General features: G+C 39.9%; 1 protein-coding gene across 1 annotated transcript; it reads right to left on the bottom strand.

Moving 5' to 3' along the window:
• Window positions 1–406: 406 nt before the first annotated feature.
• LOC110883278 lies at window positions 407–988 on the bottom strand. Its single transcript, XM_022131077.1, has 2 exons — window positions 872–988; window positions 407–757 (listed from the first exon to the last, which is right to left on the bottom strand). The coding sequence occupies exons 1-2, from the start codon at window positions 986–988 to the stop codon at window positions 407–409; spliced, it is 468 nt and encodes a 155-aa protein (XP_021986769.1).

The raw sequence follows: 988 nt of genomic DNA, 5'->3' as shown, positions 1-988 counted from the left end.
AACTGGTTATATATGTGTGTGTTTACTAGTTCGGTCCAGAATTAAACGACGAAATACCCAATCTTAAATTTCAGTGTTTATAAGACCATACTAAGTAAGGCCCGTTAAATGCAGGAAGCTACTATGACAGGCCCAGCCCAGACCAATTATCCATAATCACGTATGATATGATACGGATATCATATATACTCCTGTGGTGTCAAAAAGTGTTACCAAAATTAGTATATAACCTTTTTCTTTTTTTTTTTTGAAAATCAACTTTCATTAACCAAAAACCGGCTAACTATCTCCAAGGCCTCCAAAGTCGAACCAAACCAAAAATTACATAAAGTCAAATTTCCACCATTTCTCCCAATCAACCAAACCCGTTTTAAATCTATGCTTATACCGTAACAAAACAATCTCTTTAATCTCCGCTGCCACTTGAACCACCGTCTTCTTTTTGTTCGAGAATTGCCTTTCGTTTCGTTTCCTTCCAAATACTCCAAGCCGTTATAATAACAATTCCTTGAAAAACCTTCTTCATTACCGCCGATCCATTTATATATGTATGCCTCTCAACCAAATCCTTTACCGGGAACGCATATACCAAAGGAACACCACACCACTTCGAAATATATTGCCAAACTCCGGAAGCGAAACCACATGCTATTAATAGATGATCAATCGACTCTTTCCCGTCCTCGCATAACACACAAATGGCGTTCACCAAATGAATGTTCCTCCTTCTTAGCGCTTTCTTAGTCGGGAGTCTATCCTGTTCCGCTCACCATAAGAATATGTTGCATTTGCTCGGCGTCCACTTACACCACTTATAAACATACGCTCCTCATTAGTCCCATTAACATTTATGATTTAACCATTGTTTTACCGCAGCAATAGAGAAATTACTACCCGCCTCCGCATTCCAATTCCAGCCGTCCGCAGCTGTACCTAAGCGGACCCCAATCAGCAGCTGCAAACAACACTCAAGTTCCTGCAATTCCAT

Source organism: Helianthus annuus, chromosome 14, assembly GCF_002127325.2.
Source record: "Helianthus annuus cultivar XRQ/B chromosome 14, HanXRQr2.0-SUNRISE, whole genome shotgun sequence".
In the NCBI taxonomy this organism is placed as follows: Eukaryota; Viridiplantae; Streptophyta; class Magnoliopsida; order Asterales; family Asteraceae; genus Helianthus; species Helianthus annuus.
The sequence above is the reverse complement of the archived record's forward strand: the minus strand, read 5'-3'. Positions and strand labels throughout refer to the sequence as shown.